A 20,291-nucleotide genomic window follows, 5' to 3' on the forward strand; every position below is an offset into this window, starting at 1 on the left:
AACATAGGTGTCCATCCATAGATGAATGGATAGAGATGATGTGACAGACAGCTGGTGTGGCTCAGTGGTTGAGCGTTGACCTATGAATCAGGAGGTCACGGTTTGCTGGGTCAGGGCAATAAAAAAAAATATTTTTTTAAAATGACGATGTGATTATATTTGTGTGTGTGTGTGTGTGTGTGTGTGTAATGTAATATTACTTAGCCACAGAAAAAAAATGGAATTTTTCCATTTGTGACAACATGTATGGACCTAGAGCAGTGATGGCGAACCTAAGACACGCATGTCAGAGGTGACACATGAACTCATTTTTTTGGTTGATTTTTCTTTGTTAAATGGCATTTAAATATATAAAATAAATATCAAAAATATAAGTCTTTGTTTTACTATGGTTGCAAATATCAAAAAATTTCTATATGTGACATGGCACCAGAGTTAAGTTAGGGTTTTTCAAAATGCTGACACGCCGACCTCAAAAGTTTCGCCATCACTGACCTAGAGGGTATATGCTAGGTGAAATAAGTCAGAGAAAGACAAACATTTCACTTATAAGCGGACTCTAAAAAACTAAGCAAAGGAACAAACAAAACAGACTCATACGGAGTACAAACTGATTGATGCCAGAGGGTTGAGTGATGAGAGGATGGGCAAAAAGATGAAGGGGATTGAGAGGTACAAACTTATAATTCAAACTTGTAAGTCACAGGGATGTAACAGAGATAGGGAATACAATCAATAATATCACGGTAACTTTGTACGATGATAGATTGTCACGAGACTGCTCGTGATGATCACTTTGTAAGGTACATAAAAATCAAATCACTATGTTGTACAACTGAAACTAATATTATATTGTATGTCAACTATACTTTAATTAAAAAGACCTTTATACCCTGGCCAGGTGGCTCAGCTGGTTGGAGCATCATCCCATACACCAAAAGGTTGAGGGTTCAAACCCTAGTCGAGGTGTATATGGGAGGCAACCGATCATGTTTCTGTGTCCCCCCCCCCCCCCTTCCTTTCTTTCTCCTTGGGTGAGAAGGAAAAAAAAAAAAAAAGACCTTACATTCCAGAATTTTAAAAATGTATTGCTTTCTCCCTTTTTCCTGCTCATTTCCCTAGCCCTACATAGCCCTGACCACCCCAGTAATTTTATCATGTTTTATGTTCACCCTAAATAAAAATATTTTCAAATATGCTTGCTGTAAAGAGAAACTGGCAATCACATAAGAGAAAATTGCATAATGTGACTGCATGAAGCACCCTTTCTCCTTCCCATTATAACTTGGCCTCAGAAACATCCCTGAAGACCACCATTAAGAATCCACAAGGCAGCCTAGTGGTCCATGAACCACAATTTGCATGCCACTGGCAAAATGCCTACACGGATTCTGCAATTCAAAAAATGCAGACAATATTAAGAAACCACATGTAATGAAACTCCCATCTGGTACATTTCAACATTTTCACAAACATGAAAAATCATGGAAGCCATTGTCTGGATAATCCAACTTGGCGCTCTCTCTGTAACAAACTCAGAGGAATCAGAGGATGAACAAAAGGTATCAAAGTTTTGTAAGTGTGCTTTTTTCAAAATATATTTTTATTGATAGGAGAGGGAAAGAGATGGAAGCATCAATGATGAGAATCACTGATCGACTGCCTCCTACATGCCCTCTCCTGGGAATCGAGCCCGCAACAGGGGCATGTGGCCTTGACCAGAATCAAACCGGGGACCCTTCAGTCCACAGGCCGACGCTCTGTCCACTGAGCCAAACCAGCTAGAGCTAAATGTGCTCTTTTGGCTATAGAAAAAGGCTCCTTGGGCCGAAACCGGTTTGGCTCAGTGGATAGAGCGTCGGCCTGCGGACTGAAAGGTCCCAGGTTCGATTCCGGTCAAGGGCATGTACCTGGATTGTGGCCACATCCCCAGTAGGAGATCTGCAGGAGGCAGCTGATCGATGTTTCTCTCTCATCGATGTTTCTAACTCTCTATCTCTCTCCCTTCCTCTCTGTAAAAAATCAATAAAATATATTTAAAAAAAAAAAAAGAAAAAGGCTCCTTGGAACCACTGAGTTTCCTTCTTAGAGAAAACAAGCTACTCTGGCATTGATCTACATTGTTCTGAGTGACTAGTGTTAACTTTATTATGGTTGTTGTTAATCCTCACCTGAGGATATTTTTCAATTGATTTTTAGAGAGAGTGGAAGGAAAGGAGAGTGACAGAGAAACATCAAGGTGAGAGAGACACATCAATTGGCTGCGTCCCACTTGCACCCCAACCTGGGGCCAGGGACTGAGCCTGCAACCAAGGTACATGCCCTTGACTGGAATGAAACCTGGGACCCTTCGGTCCACCGGCCCACGCTCTATCCCCTAAGCCAAACTGGCTAGGGCTAGTGTTAATGTCTTGGCTCCTTGCTCCCACATCTTAAAGGTTCTGATTGACCTGTGACCAACTTGGAGGTTACTCTTCATCATGAAGGCCAGCAACTCATGAAAATCCAATGAAAAAAGAAAGCCAAAGAGTACCAAACACTTCAGTGTAGTTTTCCCTCAAGAATTGCAAAGGCAAATCACCTCAGGTCTATTTTTCTGAAGTTGTTTCCAGGGGTATTACTTGGCTCATTATTTCAATCAAAGTACATTTAAATTAGAATGTTAATGGATACCAACCTCAAGCCTCTTTTCAAGTGACTCAATTCTGTCTTTTTTGCTTGCTAGGTTGGCCCGTGTGTATCGGCTCTGCCCAGGGAGATACAGAACTTGACTGTAGCATTCTTCCCACACCTGGTTATAAGCTTCACTTGAGAGTTCTCCATGGCTCATACCTTGTTTTACCACTTCCATCTCCTGTACCAGAACATCTTGGGCCTGTTTAAGATAATAATTTCAATAAGTTTGAGTATTAGAAAGACTTGCCATCAACTGGGAGCTTTAAAGACTGCTTTTCCTCCTCCTTTGGACAAAGGCAAGGAGTTCTAGTTGACTGGTTGTTTCTTGGAAGGGTAAAAATGCCTAAGTAAAATGAGTAAGAGAGCCTATAAGTCAATGCAGACTGATCTGAAAAGCCAAGCATCCATGTAGCTCCAATAATATAAACAATCCTTTGCCTTCACTCATAACAACAGCTACCATTTCTCAGGTGTCTACTATGTACCAGGAACTGAATTTAATAGTTTTGTGTATATTATCTCCAAATACCACAGCCATCTTAGAAAGTAGTCAATATTAACCTCATTTTAATGTTGATGACACTAAGGTTCAAAGAGGTGAAACACCTTGTTCAAAAACATATCATTAGTTAGCAGACAAAGCAGGATCATGCTCAAGCCAAACACCACCAAGGCTTCCACTCTACTACCTCTATCTACATGAGGGACTTCACACATGATCATGGAATTAGGCATTTTTTTACACATGCCTTTGTTCTCATCTGAAAAAATGTCCCTGACATTGCTAGAGAATGAGATTGGGGGCACAAGTCAAATACTGATGGATCATAGGCCAGTTTTTGCTCACTAAGAACGAGGGGGTTGGGGGGAGTTGTGCAGGCCTGGATTCAAACCACAGCTTTAATAGAGTGCCTAGCTCAACACCAGACACCCAGATTCTGTGAGCATACCACATGAACTTCTTCCAGCCCTTTGCTTCATGGCTCATGAAAAAGTGACAATCACTTTTTGTGCTTTATAGAAAGCATTCAATCATTCTAAGTAATATCAGAAAATAAACAGATCAAAATATGTAAAATTAAGAGAAATGATCAGCATACAAAAAATTTTAAACAAAAAATATAAAAATCACGTCTATGTAAGCTAAAGAATGGATACTTTTTTAAAAATATATTTTATTGATTTTTTTACAGAGAGGAAGGGAGAGGGATCGTGAGTTAGAAACATCGATGAGATCGATCAGCTGCCTCCTGCACACCCTTTACAGGGAATGTGCCCGCAGCCAAGATACATGCCCCCGACGCTCTATCCACTGAGCCAAACCGGTTAGGGCAAGAATAGAAACTTTTAAACAATACCTCTTAGGGAAAATAATGGAAACAAACCAATGTTAACACACTTAGTGAAAAGTTGACACTTTATGGTAAGAGAAATGGTATCCCACTCTGAAACTGTACATAATAAAAATTTACAAGTTCAGCTCTTATCATTATTAGGAGAGAATACACCTACGTAATCTTTAAACTGTCCATAAAGAAATTGCTAAATAGGTGGGTGGGAGTGGCCGGGGAGAGGTCAATGAGGGAAAAAAGGAGATATATGTAATACTTTCAACAATAAAGAACTTAAAATAAAATAATAATCTGCTAGATAAATAGCTGCTTTAAATCTTTTTGGAACAAATAGGACTATAAATAAAATATGAAAAAATATTTAAACTAATTTATAATGGTTTTGAATAATTCTAAAACACTATTTACAATTACTACTTTCAAAAATTTCATTAGGCCCTAGCCAGTGTGCTCAGTGGCTAGAGCATTAGCCCGAGCAGGGAAGGGTCCCGGGTTCCATTCCTAGTCAAGTGCCTGGGTTGCAGGTTCAAACCCCTACTGACCCGAATGGGGCAGGTGCGGGAGACAACTAATCAATGTCGCTCTCTCACATCTCTCTCTCTCTCTCTCCCTTCCCCCCACTCCCTCCCTTCCACTCTCTCTAAAAAAAATTTAAAAAAGAAAAAAATATCGTCAGGTGAGGGTTAACAAAAGAAAATTATTAATTAAAAAATGTATTAAAACCTATCCCCTACAGAATCTCTATTAGCAATGATGTGATCCTTTTTTTCTTTTTTAATCCTCACCCAAGGACATGCATTAATTTTAGAGAGAGAGAGGAAGGGAGAGGAGGAAGGGGGGAGAGAAAGAGAAGAAAACACTGATGTAAGAGAGAATATCAATCAGCTGCCTCCCCTACGCTCTCCCAACCGGGGATCAAATCTGCAACCTAGGTATGTGCCATGACTGAGAATTGAACCCGAAATTTATTGGTGTATGGAATGATGCTCCAACCAACCGAGCCACACTAGCCAGGGCAGATGTGCTCCTTATTTCAGGTGTCCATACATACAATAAATTTAGAAAAGCTTATTTATTTATTTTTTATATATTTTTATTGATTTCAGAGAGGAAGGGAGATGGAGAGAGAGATAGAAACATCAATGATGAGAGAGAATCATTGATCAGCTGCCTCCTGCATGCCCCAACTGGGGATCGAGCCCACAATCAGGCATGTGTCCTTGACCAGGATCAAACCCGGGATCCTTCAGTCTGCAGGCCAACGCTCTATCCACTGAGCCAAACCAGCTAGGGTGTAGAAAAGCTTATTTCTTAAATGCCATCTTCCCTCATGTTTTTACTCTAAAAAGAGAAAAAACTCTTCAAGTATCAAGTTCATTGTCTAATTCTCAACCCCAGTTCAATAATTAGATGTGGTTACTGCAGCAGAGTCACTCAGCAGATGTCAAGTTCCAACTGCACTCACTTAAAAAAAGTAAGTCGAGGTTACTCAGGAATCAGGGGCAAATTCTGAAATAATCTAAAGCCTCCTCCTTTTCTCTATTTTCTAAAAATCCTATAATAAATATGTATCACTTATACAATAAGAAAAATACAAAGTAAGACAAAGAAAGAGGGAGAGGAAAAGTGCAGGAGAAAAGACAGAAAAAAAGAATCTTATTTGTTTTACATTTAAGCCATTCCAATCATTGCCCCTCAGAGATAAAGACTTTTAAGCTAATGACCACTCTGCTTCCAACCATGAAACCAACTGTATTTTCTTACACCACTGTACAGATTTCTATTCACAATAGAAATCCATTATATCCACTATTGCCATTATACAGTATTTAACACACAATAGAAATTCACAATTTCTATTCACAGCTGTTTGCTCTGTCAGAGCAGAAAGAATAATATGGAAGAGGCAGGACAGACTTCATACAAGAAAATATTTCTTTCTTTATATCCAAAAGGACAGAGAGAAATCATGTGAGGGAAATAAATTCAGTAAAAAATATTTCCTTTCTTTGAATAGATAAAGAGCTTAAACTGAAAACATTTTTAATATATTCTTGTATTTTATATTAGTCTAAATAAATGAAGTTCAAGTATTAAAGGCATTCAATTCTATTCAGAGACATAGCTGAGCTGTAGCAACTGTCAATCAGGTACACACCCATGAAACAAAAACACCATCACCAGAGCCAGTGTTGATATAATAAAGACCTATCGCTGAACACTGGGATGGGGGGAAGGGGGAGGAGAATACCCATGAATATCAGTATGGGGAAAGAAGTTAGTATTTGTCCATGATACACAGCATCAAACAACTACTTAAATCTCAAAAGAGAAATATTCCGCTCAATCATACCTTTTTCAACTCTTCTTTAGCAAACTTTTCATAAGGGTTATGTTCCAGATAGGCAACGTGCTCTGAATTATTGGTAGCAAATCCTACAGTTTTTCCTTTTTTATTTGCAGATGGTTCATAAGGGTGATGTAGAAGGTCATAATGAAGCATTGTGATCATTTCTTTTTTGATTAGTTCTTCACTTTTCTGTAAATCTGTTAACGGCGGTTCTACATTTAAGGGTCTTAGAATAGTTTCATTTACCTAAAATTGTAAAATAAGTAAAATTACCAAACATATTCACTGCAATATACTAACATTACTTGTTCTAGCATAAACAGCAGTTATACATTTTCGAAAGAAATCCTCTTTTTTTTCCCCTTTTAAATACTTATTTGTTCCAGTGACTAGAACTGAGAAATTCTGTACTATATTCTAGGCAGTAGATAAAATTTTGTTTTATAAGACTTTATGAATGATATTAAAAAGAAATCAATCACATGAAAAAAAAAACTTAAAACTTCCCCAGCCAAAAATCCTAACACTTACTTCTGATGGTCTTGGAAGATCTTTCTGGACAGCTTTATGCATTCGCTTCATTTCCTTCACACGCTCTGCATCTCGTATGGCCTAAAAAATTATTTTTATATCCATTATTGCCCTTATACAGTATTTAAGACACTTCAATAAAGTTAAAAACACTTCAGTCTATAAGAACATATATGTTCAAGAGCTAAAGATCTAGACATCTGTAACTTTGCAGTAAGGCCATATAAGGCAACAGAAATTAATCTATTCGTTCTCTCAGTCAAACAGAAATTAAGAACTTCCAACAACTACCAGAGTACGCTCCAAATTTACATGCTGTGTCCATCAGATAATTATCCTTTCCTTGTGTAAATCAGAATCCTCAAATTTGAGGTGACTATTTCTCTGCAACACAACCCTTTTCATTCACCCAAAGCTACTTTTTTAAATTTAAAAATCCAGCCAATGAAGGTGTTTGATTCTCAAATTATGAATCATGTGGGATAGCACATTAGAATCTCACAACATTTCTGACTAAATGTATTTCAAAGTCACTAAAAGAACTAAACACAAAAAGTATTACCCTATATTCCCACCAAAAAGCATATTCATGTGGTTTCCTCTAAAATACGATTTCCAATGATGCCATTCTCACTCTAATCCGATGAAATTATTCAACTTCAAAACCATCCTGAACTAGGCTGCAAGAATTCCTAAAAGGGGTCACTTAATCTCAGTTTCAGTTCAAGAGTCACCACTTTCCAGCCATGAGACCTGCTAAGGTTAACTTAATTCACCTGCACCTGTTTCCTCATTTCTAAAGTGAAGCTATTTTATTTACATCACCAAGTTGCTATGTGCAAATGAGAAAGTAATTAACTATAAGATATATTAATACAAAATGTTACTATTATTATTCTGGCACACTCTCTAAATTTCCAAATCCACATTTTTTATTAGTGTACACTGATCTAAAACCATTTACTCAACCAATCCAAAATGTACTTGTTTTTCAGACTGATCAGTAACTCTTGGCTAGAGTAAAAAGCAATGTCTAAAAGACTACTTATGTGTATTTTAAGGAAGCATAATGAATTTGACAAAGGATATTTAAATTGACAGACAGATAGACAGATAGATAGATGATAGCACATTTTAAGAATGCCTATCAAGATATTGAGTATATTATTAATTACTAGAAGCCCAGTGCACGAAATTCATGCACTCAGGGAGCGGGAGTCCCTCAGCCCGGCCTATGCCCTCTTGCAGTCCAGGAGCCCTCGGGGGATGTCCGACTGACGACTTAGACTGGCTCACAGCAGGGAGCGGGCCTAAGCCGGCAGTCAGACATCCTTAGCACTGCAATAGAGGCGGGAGAGGCTCCCGCCACCGCCATTGCGCTCATCAGTGGTGAGCCAGGCTCCTGGCTGAGCGGCGCTTCCCCTGTGGGAGTGCACTGACCACCAGGGGGCAGCTCCTGCGTTGAGCCGCTGCCCCCTGGTGGTTAGTGTGCGTCACAGTGACCGGTCATTTCACCATTCATTCGACTTGCATATTATTAGCCTTTTATTATATAGGATGTGGGTATATATTATTACTGATGTAAGCAATTTACTTTAGGGTTTTTTAAATATTGAAAAACCTCATAGGTAGAGATCTTGAGACATTTAATGGCCATTCTTTTCAGCCCACGGACACATTCAGCAAACCCACACTTCCTTCCTTTCCAGCACCATTACCCACCTGCTTCCGTGCATCTACGTCAGCAGCATCTTCAATGTATGTATCATCTATTTCACGGTCTTCCAGCTCCTTCTCAGCATTTTCTGGTAGAACAATTTCAAAGTCATTCTTGGGGGCAGGAAGACCCATCAACCCTAAACGGAGGTGTTCACGAGACTCTCTTTCCTGTAGAAAAATAAAAAATCAATCCTTCTCAATTCATATACTTTAAGTAGTAACCAACCAATATTTTATGAGTTCCTAAAATATAATTAGCCTAATTTTAATTCTAAAAAATGATCCCTAACTTCAGATTTGAGACAAGTTTTTAAATTTCTATCTCCGGTTCTTCCCTACATTAAGACAAATCAATTTGGAATCAGTGGGAGTTACTCTAGCATATTCTAATAGAAGGTTTGGGAAGTACCTCTACAAGGGCAAAAAAAGTCCTTCAGGATTTCCATTTAAGGAAAACATTGCTGACACAAATTTAATAGCAATCAAAAGAACAAGTTCAAAAGTCAATTTGTCCCTGGACTAATAAAATCTAACCTGAAAAGATGCCTGAATTTGTGTGTGTGTGTACGTATATTTTTAATAGAAAGACTAGGTCATATGAAAGCCAAAAAACAGTCCAATGGGCCCAAAGTTTTCCCAGTATATCCTCAGCTCACCTTTCCAATCTCACTCCCCACTGCTCCATTACACATTTGCTAGGTGTAGACATGATGAGTTGCTAAAAACATGCTCCACACTTACTCATGTTGTGACCTCCCTCTGGAACAGCCACCACCTTCCTTCTGAACGTACCTTGTCAATGAAGGCTTTACTAGTTCCCAACCAACTGTTACTCCTTTCCTTGGCCGCCCTAAATAAGCATGCTGGTTTTACTCAAAGAGCTTACTCTGTTCTTATATTACAATTATTTTTTAACTTGGTTTAGTACTGCCAATCTCTCCAGAGTATAAACTTCTTTAAGACAAAGGACATCTTTACTCAACTTTAGATCCCTAGAAGTGTCCAGATCTGTGCTTTGCACACGTATATTTCATTTGTTTAATTCTTACGTAGCCATTCAGAGTTGGCATTAGTTGATATCAATTTTCACCATTAAAAGAACCCTCCCTAACCAAATCTATATATGAAGTTAGAATTTGTAAACTGAAAACAGGCCAACATCATTAGAACTTATTATAAATATCTCACAATGATTTCCTGTGGCATCATAATAAGGCCTAATAGTGATGTAATAAAAGCATTATCATAGGCTGAGCAAAACTGCAACCTTCATTATTTTTGTTTGTTTGTTAATCCTCACCTAAGAATATTTTCCCATTGATTTTTTTGGGAGAGTAGAAGAGAGAAAGACAGAGAAACATTGATGTGAGAGAAACACAGAGATTGGTTGCCTCCTACATGAGCCCCGACAAGGGCTCAGGTCTAGGAGAAGCCTGCAACCAAGGTACATGCCCTTGACCAGAATCAAACCCAGGACTCTTTGGTCCACAGGCCAACACTCTATCCACTAAGCCATGCCGGCTAGGGCCAACCTTCATTTTTATCATTACCTTTCTACATCACCATTCAAAACATATGACAGAAATCTTTATTAAGATCAGCAATAAACTTCAAATTAACTTTGCTTTGAGATATAGATTTGTCCTTGAAGAAGTAGAGAGCAAACAGGAATCAAGGGTCAAAATCTGATTTGAGGTGTTCAAAACTAACAATTTATTTTATGTAAATAAAAATTTAAAAAAATACATAAATGTATCGCCCAGCTGGCATGGCTCAGAAGTTGAGCATCGACCTATGAACCAGGAGCTCACAGTTCAATTCCTGATCAGGGCATATGCCTGAGTTGTGGGCTTGATCCCCAGTGTGGGACATGCTGGAGGCAGCTGATCAATGATTTTCTCTCGCTCTCCCTCTCCTTTCCTCTCTGAAATCAATTAAAAAGTATTTTTAAAATAATAATAAAACATATAAAAATAAATGTACCATTCAAGTATTGATTAGTAAATGATAAAAATTAAAATCACAAAAGATACAAGTATTACTACCGACATAATCAATACTCACAAACATTTTAAGAGTAAGAAAAAATAGGCATGAGATTAAGTACTGCAAATCATTTTCCTTTGCTGACATCCATAGGTGTGTAGATTCTTAAGAAATAAGTAATATGCACTGACTGGGGAGGGAGGGCATTTTAATTTGGCAGCCATAAGATAGAAAAAAAAATTTTCTTTTAAGAGTATTAAACAGGAATTGACAGGTACCATCTGCTTCACATAAGAGGGATCACTGTAGTCTGCCATTCCATCCTCAGGATTAATGTTTAACTTGTCTCGAAGAGGAGTTCTACCCGGGGTGGAGTTAACAACTGGTTTGGGAGTTGTCCCACTCCGGGGAGTCAGCCCTTCTGATCCATGAGAGGGAGTCCTAGAAAGACAAAAATTCTAATTAATAAAAGTACCGCTTTTATTTGTATTGTGCTTTCAAATGCTTTTCACAAATTATTTTACAAGGTAAACAATAAATAAAAATTCCAGAAATTCTGTCTCCCTAATCTGGTTTTAGGTTAGATCTCTAGATTAATATAAAGGTTTGGCTCAACTAGCTTATTACTTACACACAGTATTTTTATTTTAATGACTTCAAATAAAGTCATTACATTTGATATTACTTGCCTTCCTAAGATAGGTCCCCCAAACATTATTTCAACTTTTTCTTGATACGGTACAGTAGCTAAGAACATACAGGAGACAGAAAGGAGAGCCACCACAAAGACCCCAGACTCTCAGTTTTAATTCAGGGCCTTTTTCTTATCATTTCTATGCCTGCCTCTATTAGCTATAACATCATTATCATCAGTGTGCATACTCTAAGTAGTTCCTCTCCTTACATTTCTTTTTCTTTTGGAATCATATCTAAATATGAACACTTCTGAGTGAGAGCTAAGAGAATCTCTTAGGAATAAAATCCTAATAGACTTTGCAACTTAAATTTTAATTGTCCAAGCCTTTTTTATTTTGGTTGCTTACTTCCTGTATCTTGGTTGTGTTCCAGACAAGTGAATGCTGCCAGAGAGCTGTTCCCCAGAGGTGAGGTGAGGTGTTACCATATCAGACATGGTCCCTGCCCCCAAGGAGCTTACAATGTAGTTGAGAGACAAGACATATACAGAAAAAAGAGGAATTAGGCTCTCTTACAAGCCTTGCAAGTGTTATTAAATGAGGATTTGGCTGCCAATGGTTCTTCATTGTGCTGTCATGCAGGGCTGTAATAGTCAGATGCTTTCTATCTAAACAACCAGTGGGAGGACATACCCTAATGTTTAAAATTAAAAGTAAACCCCAAATATTTCCAACCTTTAAAAGCTCAAATTCCATTTTAATACAACTTGCTTCTATAACGTTTGTATTTTTAAAATTCTTCTTTAAAACACAGTAGCTTAAAACAAAAGAATTACAAACAGATACTGAACCCTAAACTCCAGTTAATGATATACACAAGGAAGTGTTTAGCAGTGAAATAAACTGATACAGCAAGTTATTCTGAAATGCATTAAAATAAGATGAATTGATAGATGAATAGATATGTGATAAAACAAATACAGTAAAACGTTAACAACTATAGAAACCTAGGTGGTGAGTGTAGGGATGTTTGTTTTACCATTATTTCAACCTCTTTGCATGTTATAAATTTCCATAATAAAATGTTTGGGGAAAAGCAATAGTAGTACATACATAAAAAGAATAATAATTTTTATCAAATTCACCAAATGATTATTAATAATGGATTTATTTGCTCTTTTAAATCAGATAAAACGTATTCGGAAACAAGGTGTTAGCATCAGAAACTGCGGAAAGGAAGCTCCATATAGTATTTAACCATTTCCTGGATACTGTTATGTTATTTACTACTGAGTGAGGAAAAGTCAAGAAAACAAATTGATCACTATTTCCATACTCTGTTAACATTACTAAAGGAAACATGTTGTCCAAGTTCTCAGATTCAAGTTTATCTAAAAGAGAAAACATCTGCTTATTTATAACTAGTGCCCCAGTGCATGGATTCGTTCACATTGGAAGGAAATTAATGGGGGGGGGGGGGGGATAACTGGGTGAGAGGGGCCGGACACACCCTGTAGCCAACCTCCCATGGTCTTTCCCCAGCCGACCACACCTGGGGTGGTGCCACGGCTCGAAGGGCATCTGTGAAGTGAGCAGGGTCCCTCTGGCAGGTGGGGTCCGTTGGCCTGACCTGCAGTGACTGGGCCGAAACCAGGTCTCCAACATTCCCCAAGGGGTCCCGGATTGCGAGAGGCCGGTTCTCGGGTGGTGCACCCTGGAATCAGGCTCCCTCCTCTCTGGTTCCGGGGTGTGTCACCCAAGAACCACCGCTGCTAAGTCACCACAGCTCAGCAGCTCCTGCGTTGAGTGTCTGCCCCCTGGTGGTCAGTGCATGTCATAGCTACCGGACAGTCGCTTAGCCTTTTATATATATACTAGAGGCCTGGTGCACAAAAATTTGTGCACTCGGGGGGTAAGGGGGGGGCCCCTCAGCCCGGCCTGTGCCTTCTCACAGTCTGGGACCCCTCAGGGGATGACCACCTGCTGGCTTAGGCCCACTCCCCGGGGGATTGGGCCTAAGATGGCAATCAGACATCCTTCTGGCAGTCTGGCAGCCATCGGGGGATGTCCACTTGCCAGCGGGGAGCAGGCCTAAACTGCAGTCGGACATCCTTAGCACTGCTGAGGAGGCAGGAGAGGCTCCCACCACCACCACTGTACTGGCAGCCATCAGCCTGGCTTGTGGCTGAGCAGAACTCCTCCCATGTGAGAGCGCCCTGACCACCAGAGGGCAGCTCCTGCATTGAGCGTCTGCCCCCTGGTGGTCAGTGTGTGTCAAGTGACCAGTCATTCCCAGTCCTTCTGCTGTTAGGGTCAGTTTGCATATTACCCTTTTACTATATAGGATAGAGGCCTGGTGCATGGGTGGGGGCTGGCTAGTTTGCCCTGAAGGGTGTTCCGGATCAGGGTGGGGGTCCCGCTTGGGTACCTGGCCAGCCTGGATGAGGGGCTGATGGCTGTTTGCAGCTGGTCACACCCCCTTCAGGGTGGGGGTCCCCACTGGGGTGCCTGGCCAGCCTGGATGACGGGATGATGGCTGTTTGCAGCTGGTCACACCCCTTCAGGGTGGGGGTCCCCACTGGGGTGCCTGGCCAGTCTGGGTGAGGGGCTGAGGGCTGTTTTTAGGCTGGTGGGCGAATGAAGCTCCCAGCCTCTCCTTTTTTCTTTTTTTTTTAATTCTGGGATTTATTTACCTTCTATAGCTGTCACTGGAGCTGAGAGCCGGCTCCAGCTCTGAGGCCGTTGCCGGCTGAAACTCTGTTGCCATCACTGGCCACTCTAAGCTCTGAGGCCACGCTGGCTGAAAGCAGGTACCTGGGGTTTGTTTAGGTTCTATAATTGCAACATTGTTGCATCCGGAGCTCAGAGCTGGGCTGCGGCAGGCGGGGAACCTTGGCTTCCTCTGTCACTGGAGAAAGCAAGCCTCCTGCTCGCTTCAGCTGCCTGGCTGCCGGCCGCCATCTTGGTTGGCAGTTAACTTGCGTATCTTGCTGATTAGCCGATGGGAAGGGTAGCGAAGTTACGGTTAATTACCATGTTTCTCTATTATTAGATAGGATAGAAGATAGATACCTGAATGGGGTTGAAAGAACTGTGTTTGGAGTCTGTACAACCTGCCGCTGCGGAGTCACACCTGAGAAGTCACTCTCGTGCAAAGGTGTGTTAAGTCCACCTTTTAATGGGGTGTCCACATTGGTCAGGGCCATGAGGTTCTGGGCTTCCTGGTTAATGAGAAAAAAAGTATTTCAACAGTTTAGACAGAAGACAGAATCCTCGCTTCTGGTGCTACTATGCAAATCTTAAAACAAACAAAATTCTTATACATTTTCTCAATTAAAACCAAAAGAGAAAATGACTACTAGGTCATGGCAGATTCAGTACTTCCATTCCTCTGTCAACCTAACATGGCACCTCAGAAGTTTAAGAACAAATTTTTATATGTTAAGAAATGCTTTTGTGGCCTCATATATGGCATTACCATTTATCCAAAAGCTTCTCCTACTATCTGTGCCAAACCTCTTTATAATCATAAAGAACTAAGAATTCAATTTTCCCAAAGTGAGCTTGGACTAAATGTCAGAACAACTAAACTTTAATCTAGTGTTATCATTAATTAATTGTATATCTAGTTTTCATTAGCCTCTTGAACCTGATTCTCGCACTAGGAAGTGAAGACACTACCAGCTGGCCTATCATTTCGTAAGAAAACTCACATGGGCAGGTTCATTTCTGAAGTCTTGCTTAACTCAGTCCCTCCACTATAAGCCTGTATTCATTACTATCACTGTACCTACAAGTATCTTAATACCCAATTTAGGGTCTGTAAGATTGTTATTTTTCAAGATAGTCAAATCATTATCTCTCATCTCACATGCTCTTGTTATAATCCAACCCTGACATTCATTCCATAATGAGGTGAAGTCTACATCCCCTCCTCTCGAATCTAGGTGGACTCGCTTATAACTAATAGAACGCAGTGCTAAATAACACTGCTTGCCTTCCAAGGCAAGAAAAAAAAAATGCAGCTTCCCACACACTCACTACAACAACTCACATTGGAGCACTGAGAGACTACGGGAGAAGTTCAACTTTTGATGCCACCTTGAGAAAGGCAAGACCACGCGTAAATTTACTCCACATTCCCAGCACAGCCAGAAGCAAACACCAAACATGAAAAGGTGATTCCAGGCCCCCTAACTATCAAGTCAACCTCAAATGTTGAGTCATCCTAGCTGAGGCCCTAGACCAGCCGTGGGCAAACTACGGCCCGCGGGCCGGATCTGGCCCGTTTGAAATGAATAAAACTAAAAAAAAAGAGGCCGTACCCTTTTATGTAATGATGTTTACTTTGAATTTATATTAGTTCACACAAACACTCCATCCATGCTTTTGTTCCAGCCCTCCGGTCCAGTTTAAGAACCCATTTCGACCCTCGAGTCAAAAAGTTTGCCCACCCCTGCCCTAGACACATGGAGCTGACACAAGCTGTTCCTTCTATGCCCTCTCTGAATTCCTGACCCACAGAAAACATGAGTATAACAATTTTTAAACCACCAAGTTCTGGGGCAAATGAAGATAACTGTAGCAAGGCTTAATTCGTTATTTGTTATTAATGAAAACAACCTTACATTTCACATTATCAATTGTATGTGCTCTTTCTGCTATTCCAAGTACAAAGCATTTTTCCCCATCTAGGTTCCCAAAAGGCTGGCCAGCTTGATGCCTTCCAGGCAGGAGAGTGGAAGCTACTTACTTCTCTAGGGAATCCAACTAACCCAAGAAAAAAGATCTAGAAATACTGACATCAAGACTTCCCCAGTGAAACACCCCAGCAGGTTCAGCCCACAAGTAAGCCTAGAGTCAAGGAGCCCCACACTCATTTAAGGAACTTCAAATCAGTTTTAATTGTCCCACCTCTACCCCCTAGATATAGGCAGAGAGCCAAAGATCAGAAGAAATTTAAGGAAACATCTCATATGAAAGATAGAGAATAAAACTAACAAAAGGAATTTAAAAACTATGCAGGGAAAAGAAAACCTATAAAAACAAAACCATCATTAATAGCCTAAGAGACATAAGAGATATTCATAAATAAGAATGCAATGTTAAAAAATTGACCACATTTTAAAAAGAACTCTTGGAAATTAAAAATACAGTGGGGGCTTGACTTACAAAGTGTCCCGACTAACGAGTTTTTTGAGATACCAGCTGTCTCTCGGCCGATTTTTTGCATTGAGTTGACAGAGTAATTTGAGTTAATGAGCTCCTTAACGAGCTCGGTCTCGGAACGAATTAAACTCGTAAGTCAAGGCCCCACTGTATGATAACTGAACAAAAATAAAATACAGAAAATCTCCTAGCAATAAGTCAAAAAGGCAATTAAGACAGAAAACCAGATAGAAACAAATAAGAAAATTTGAAGTTCATAGAGAAAACTGATCAATGAAAGGGAGGAAATTTTGTTAAATTTCAAAATACAGTAACTTCCCAGAATAGAAGGCCATGAGTCTCCAGAATGCAAAGATCCAGAGTACCTAGCACAATGGTTAAAAACAGACCCACACCAAGAAGCATGCTTGTGAAAAAGAGAAGCGCATATAAACTTCCACAAAAAGAAAAACACTGGTTTCCTATTAACCTGAATAGCACTGGTCTCAACAGCAATAATGGAAGCTAGAAGACACTGGAGCACTGCCTTCAAAACTGAACAAAAACCATTTCAATTTGGAATTCTAAACCGTTATACTACCAATTATATAAGAAAGTAGAACAGTAATTCACAGATATGCCAGGTCTTAAAACTTCCATCTTCAATGAACACCTCCTCAGAAAGCTACTGAAGGGTATGCTTCACTAACAAGGAAATAAGCCAAGACAGCCAAAGACAGGGAGCCAGGAAAGAGGACATCCAAGAGACTCTAGGGTGACAGTGAAAAGAAATCAAGAGAAGGAGCTGTAAACAAGGTCTTAAGCGTAATCAGTCCAGACTAGAACATTCAGAATTTTGGGGAAAGTCTTCTTCAAAAAGGTAAGAATACCTAAATTACAGGAGATTTACAGTTAATGTATAGTCTGGAGTTGAATTAGCACTAAGTAATCAGATAATTTAACAATAGAATAAAACAAGTATTAACTAAAAAAAAAAAAATACTGTGTAGTAATTATAAGGCACTTTGTGGCTCATAATGGACTATGGTTTACATAATCATAAGATAAACCATGAATGTGGAGCTAACCAAAATTATGATATAACTATCTATAATAATAAAAGCGTAATATGCTAATTAGACTGGATGTCCTTCCGGACAAAGCCGCAGCAGGCAGGGGCTAAGGAAGAGGCCCATGGCTGCCAGGACAGTGGGGGCCAAGCCCCTTGCACAAATTTCGTGCATCTGGCCTTTAGTCCTATCTAATAAAGAGGGAATATGCTAATTGACTGTCCCACCCTCAAAGATGGTGGTGCCCACAGCCAATAAGGAGGGAATATGCTAATTGCCCAGCCCTCAAAGATGGCGATGCCCACAGCCACAAGATGGCGGCGCCCAGTCCCCTCAGCCCCACCGGGGTGGCAGGCACACAGCAAGCCTCTGCACGCCTGCCTCCGGAGACCCCCAGTCCCCTCAGCTTTGCTGCATGCCTGCCTCCGGAGAACCCCAGTCCCCTCAGCTCCCCAGCCCCCCAGGGCCACCCGAGGCTCAGGTAACCAGGGCCGGCCAAGGCTTGCACTACTGGCAGTGGCAGCAGCAGAGGTGTGATGAGGTGTCGCCTTCCCCTGATCGCTGGGTTGTCTCCCACCCCTGAAAGCTCCCGGACTGTGAGGGGGGCAGGCCGGGCTGAGGGACGCCCCCCCACTACAGTGCATGAATTTTCATGCACCGGACCTCTAGTATAACTATAATGGAGAATGAGGAAATGGAAAGAATGTGTATGAATGATAGAGGCAGAGGATGTAATGGAGCCACATGTTCAACTTCTGGTTGGAAAATAATGCCTAAAACTCGGGGGGGGGGGGGGGGGGGGGGATCAACATATAACAAGTATCTTAGCAATAAGTTAATAAAAACAGAGAATTGTAATTGGTGCCTCTAGAGAACAAGTGATGAAGGACACAACTGTTTTCTTACTAAGCCATACAGGACTACTTGACTCCTGAATCAAGACCTTAAAACGGTATTTCCATTAGAGAAAAGAAAATAAGATGTAAGGGTAATAAGACTCAATGGTCTTTTGTTAGGTTTGGCTATTCTCTGACATGCAGACACTGTAGAAACACACAGAGCTGTATACCTCAGGAGTTAAGGAGAGGGAAGGAGGATGGCAGCCTATGCCAAGCTAAGTACAGAAATGCAGGGAAGTTTTAAAAATTACTGACCACACACAGTTGACTTCTTTCTAGGATTGCTAGGCAACATTTAAAATGCAGTGCTTTACTGACAGGTACTAAAGACCAATGAAGATAGAAGGGCTAGCTTCACAAAAACCCCAAAAACTAAGACTTAATAAATGTAGGAAGAAAACTGCCTAACTACTGAATCTGCTGATTTAGCTTCCCTACTACAGAAATCTCTAGGATCCATGCATTCAGGATTCAGTTTCAAACTGTAAAGAAACAAAACCAAACCATTCAGTGTTCTGCTTCATAATCCTTACAATAACAAAAAGGAAAAGGCTCATTCTACTGTATGACAGCTTACCTGCAGAATTCTGTCCTGAGAAGCTGGCGTTCGTGGCGTTCTAAGAGCGATGCTGTTGTTGGTGACATTGTACTCAGACAAAAGAGTACTGGAAGCCGAATTTGTTATGCCAGATTCCTCAGCTGTCTGACGTGCAATTTCACTTGCTTGGCCTACTTTCACAACTTCCTGGAGTTCTGCATCTGAAATCTAAAAATAAAGTTATCACAGTGAACAGTATTCTAACCAGAAAACAACACAACTTAAAACGCCCATATTCCAGAAAGATAAACTGCTGAAGCTGTGTGATGAGTACACAGGGTTCACTGTACCACTCTCTTTACTTGTTGTGGATTTGAAAATTTCCATAACACAGTTTTTTTAAGTCTTTCCTATATAATGTGAGTGGCAGAGGGTGAAGGGGGGAATTCCATGTATCAAGCTACGAAGTCTTGAGTGTATTTCCACACTAAAAATATTTTAAAATAAGCAACATATTAATATACCAAAAACTTGTGTTTGTACAAAACTATCATATGGGGGGAGGGGGGATGACTGAAAAACAATTAAAATATCACACAGAGAGTCCACTCATCCACAAGGTCCCTAAGAAAATCAAAGTATGTTATCTTAGTAATTTTACCAAACTACATATTCTAAGGAGTATTAAGAAAAAAAAATAATAGGCAAAATATCAATTTTAGAAAAATCACTACTAGAAATGGCAGCATCTGGCAAATTATTTTGCTTGTGCCAAAGAACATTGTGTTGATGCAGCCAGTGCACTCATTTGGTGAGAGAAGCTCCGTTGGCCTCCTAAGTCCATCCCTCTGCTCCACTAAACTGTCTAAATTCTACAGAGCCAGCCCTGGCTGGTTTGGCTCAGTGGATAGAGCATTGGCCTGTGGGCTATAGAGTCCCAGGTTCGATGCCCAATCAAGGGCACACGCCCCGATATGGGCTCCATCCCCAGTAGGGGGCGTGCAGGAGGCAGCCAATCAATGATTCTCATCATTGATGTTTCAATCTCTCCCTCTCCCTTCCTCTCTGAAATCATTAAAAATATTTAAATAAATAAATAAATTCTACAGAGCTGTACTACTCAAAACAGAACAAGAGTTTAGTCGGTTCCACTCCTATGGAAAAAATAACTAAATAAATTTATTTTTCATCTGCAGAGTCTTTGAAAAAAACAAGAGCTTATTCAATATCCCCAATAACCAACTATAATGAAGTCAAAAGCACAGAGTCTGTGATAAGCTGAGTGAAGGAATGTTTCTTTCTCTTCTTCACAATTCCCACACTGATTTTTCACTGCTATTGCCTCAGAAATATAAATATGACATGACAAAACATTCACTAAAAGTAA

The 20,291-nt window shown here is 40.3% G+C and overlaps 1 protein-coding gene across 2 annotated transcripts in view; it reads right to left on the reverse strand.

Moving 5' to 3' along the window:
• The window catches only part of CDC5L (cell division cycle 5 like), a 56,220-nt gene that overhangs the window by 19,579 nt on the left and 16,350 nt on the right, over nucleotides 1-20,291 (reverse strand). Inside the window, exons 8-14 of one of the 2 annotated variants that reach the window (XM_070418492.1) lie at nucleotides 18,944-19,132; nucleotides 14,322-14,470; nucleotides 10,893-11,055; nucleotides 8,632-8,796; nucleotides 6,910-6,990; nucleotides 6,382-6,624; nucleotides 2,678-2,875 (exon numbers count right to left, since the gene is read on the reverse strand). In XM_070418492.1, coding sequence (XP_070274593.1) covers nucleotides 2,678-2,875; nucleotides 6,382-6,624; nucleotides 6,910-6,990; nucleotides 8,632-8,796; nucleotides 10,893-11,055; nucleotides 14,322-14,470; nucleotides 18,944-19,132 — 1,188 coding nt within the window. The remainder of the gene's footprint in view (nucleotides 1-2,677; nucleotides 2,876-6,381; nucleotides 6,625-6,909; nucleotides 6,991-8,631; nucleotides 8,797-10,892; nucleotides 11,056-14,321; nucleotides 14,471-18,943; nucleotides 19,133-20,291) is intronic. The other variant, XM_070418493.1, reaches the window with a different exon arrangement.

The sequence above is a fragment of the Myotis yumanensis genome, unplaced genomic scaffold, assembly GCF_028538775.1.
Source record: "Myotis yumanensis isolate MYYU_CA2020_CCGP unplaced genomic scaffold, mMyoYum1.0.hap1 SCAF_6, whole genome shotgun sequence".
Lineage (NCBI taxonomy): Eukaryota > Metazoa > Chordata > Mammalia > Chiroptera > Vespertilionidae > Myotis > Myotis yumanensis.